The sequence below is a fragment of the Triticum dicoccoides genome, chromosome 4B, assembly GCF_002162155.2.
Source record: "Triticum dicoccoides isolate Atlit2015 ecotype Zavitan chromosome 4B, WEW_v2.0, whole genome shotgun sequence".
NCBI lineage: Eukaryota > Viridiplantae > Streptophyta > Magnoliopsida > Poales > Poaceae > Triticum > Triticum dicoccoides.
The window spans coordinates 26,345,479-26,347,718 of NC_041387.1; the positions used below are offsets into that span (position 1 = coordinate 26,345,479).

General features: G+C 54.2%; 1 protein-coding gene across 1 annotated transcript; it reads left to right on the forward strand.

The window, feature by feature from the left end:
• Positions 1-88: 88 nt before the first annotated feature.
• On the forward strand, positions 89-2,240 carry LOC119294741 (adenylosuccinate synthetase 2, chloroplastic). The gene is made up of 4 exons (XM_037572997.1): positions 89-421; positions 792-1,484; positions 1,574-1,885; positions 1,984-2,240. Exons 1-4 carry the CDS (start codon positions 137-139, stop codon positions 2,152-2,154), a joined length of 1,461 nt encoding a protein of 486 aa, XP_037428894.1. The 5' UTR covers positions 89-136; the 3' UTR covers positions 2,155-2,240.

Here is a 2,240-nt window from a genome sequence, read left to right on the forward strand (position 1 = left end):
TTTTCATGAAACTTGAGACAATTCAGATTTCCTTTTGGATTGAGCAGAGGGGATAACGGCGCGTCCACAGCCATCGCATTCAACCTGATCGTCTTTTCCCTCCACAACCTGATCGTCTTTTCCCTCCGTCCGCGCCATGCCCGTCTCCGCCTTCCTGTCCCTGGACCCCGCCGCCCACCTCCTCCTCCTCCCCGCTGCGCGGCCACGTCCGCCGGCGCCGCGCTTGCGCCGGTTGGTGGTGCTCAGGGCCACCTCCGTCTCCGCCGTCGCGGAGGAGTCCTCTGCCGCCGCGGCCGCGCGGGGCCGGCTCGAGTCGCTCAGCCAGGTGGCCGGCGTGCTCGGGACCCAGTGGGGCGACGAGGGCAAGGGCAAGCTCGTCGACATCCTCGCCCAGCGCTTCGACGTCGTCGCCCGCTGCCAGGTCTCCCACTCTCTCCCTCTCCCACGCGCGCGCAAGCTCGTTGCTGCTTAATAATGCCTTTGTTCGTTTAGCCCGGATGGTGTTCGGTCAATTGCTCCACAGCTCTCCGGTCAAGCGCCAGCCAGCGGAAATTGCCCAATGCCTTCGCTTGTCCGGCGATCGTGCAACCAGAAATGGGAGCATACAACTTCGACCTGTTAAAAATGTTGTCAATCCTACATTTCCCTAGTTGAGCACTCTGAATTGCACGCCTGTGGCCAGTTAGCTTAATTTGGCTCTATTGCCTGGACTTACTTTCTGCAATAAGATTTGGTCATGCCTGTTTTACCCTTTTTAATAACGTGTAGGGTGTTTTGCATTTACTTCTTAGGGTGGAGCCAATGCTGGACACACCATATATAATTCCGAGGGGAAGAAGTTCTCGCTGCACCTCGTTCCATCGGGGATCCTCAACGAGAACACGCAGTGCGTGATTGGCAACGGGGCAGTGGTTCACCTCCCCGGGTTCTTCAAAGAAATCGATGGGCTGGAGTCCAACGGAGTTTCATGCAAAGGGAGAATTCTGGTGTCAGATCGCGCCCATCTTCTGTTTGATTTTCATCAGGTTGTCGATGGGCTTCGAGAGGTGGAGCTCGGGAACTCCTTCATAGGAACGACAAAGAGGGGAATCGGGCCGTGCTATTCGAACAAGGTCATCAGGAACGGGCTCAGGGTCTCTGATCTGCGGCATATGGACACCTTTGGTGCCAAACTTAACACCCTGCTGAAAGATGCAGCTACGCGCTTCAAAGGATTTGAATATAGCAGCAAGACCCTCAAGGAGGAGGTCGAGAAGTACGAAAGGTTCGCCGAACGTCTGGGGCCTTACATTACCGATACCGTGCATTTCATGAATGAGTCGATCTTGCAGAAGAAGAAAATATTGGTTGAAGGTGGCCAGGCTACCATGTTAGACATTGACTTTGGTACATATCCATTTGTTACCTCCTCAAGCCCTTCAGCTGGGGGGATCTGTACTGGCCTCGGCATTGCTCCAAGAACCCTCGGCGATATCATTGGAGTGGTGGGCTCAGTTGCCTCTGAACCGCTTAAATATTCTCTTCATCGCCCACTCGTCTTCCGCTCCAAAACCTAACATATTTCTACCTGCAGGTAAAAGCTTACACAACCAGGGTTGGGTCTGGCCCATTCCCAACGGAGCTGTTGGGCAAGACCGGCGATTTGCTCCGTGCATCTGGAATGGAGTTCGGGACCACAACAGGTCGGCCCAGGCGTTGTGGCTGGCTCGATATAGTCGCGCTCAGATACTGCTGCCAAATCAACGGCTTCTCCTCCCTGAACCTGACGAAACTCGACGTGCTGACCGGGCTGAAGGAGATCAAGCTGGGCACTTCCTACTGTACCGAAGATGGCAAAGCGATCGAGTCGTTCCCGGCAGACCTCGATATCTTGGAGCAAACAAAGGTAACGAAGAACGAAGAACAGTGTGTGATGCTCATATTACGTTTCATGTGATTTAATGTGGCCTTTGCTTGGCTTGACGGTTGTCTCTGCCGGTGTAGGTCAAGTATGAGGCTCTGCCTGGGTGGGAGGAGGACATTTCGTCGGTGCGGGACTACGATGACCTCCCGGAGACCGCTCGTCTGTACGTGGAGAGGATAGAGGAGCTGGTTGGTATCCCTGTCCATTACATCGGTGTCGGACCCGGGCGGGATGCCCTTATATACAAATAGGGGATTTTGTCAGACATGTCTCTTATTATTTATGCAAGTTCCGCATTCGGGCAATATGATTCAATCCAATTGCCTTCTTTACTGCT

Bases quoted from the DNA above. Each gene is read 5' to 3' on its own strand.
- LOC119294741 (XM_037572997.1), top strand. From the start codon at position 137: ATGCCCGTCTCCGCCTTCCTGTCCCTGGACCCCGCCGCCCACCTCCTC. The intron at 422-791 runs GTCTCCCACTCT...TTTACTTCTTAG, and splicing joins ACGTCGTCGCCCGCTGCCAG to GGTGGAGCCAATGCTGGACA. The intron at 1,485-1,573 runs GTGGGCTCAGTT...TTCTACCTGCAG, and splicing joins TCGGCGATATCATTGGAGTG to GTAAAAGCTTACACAACCAG.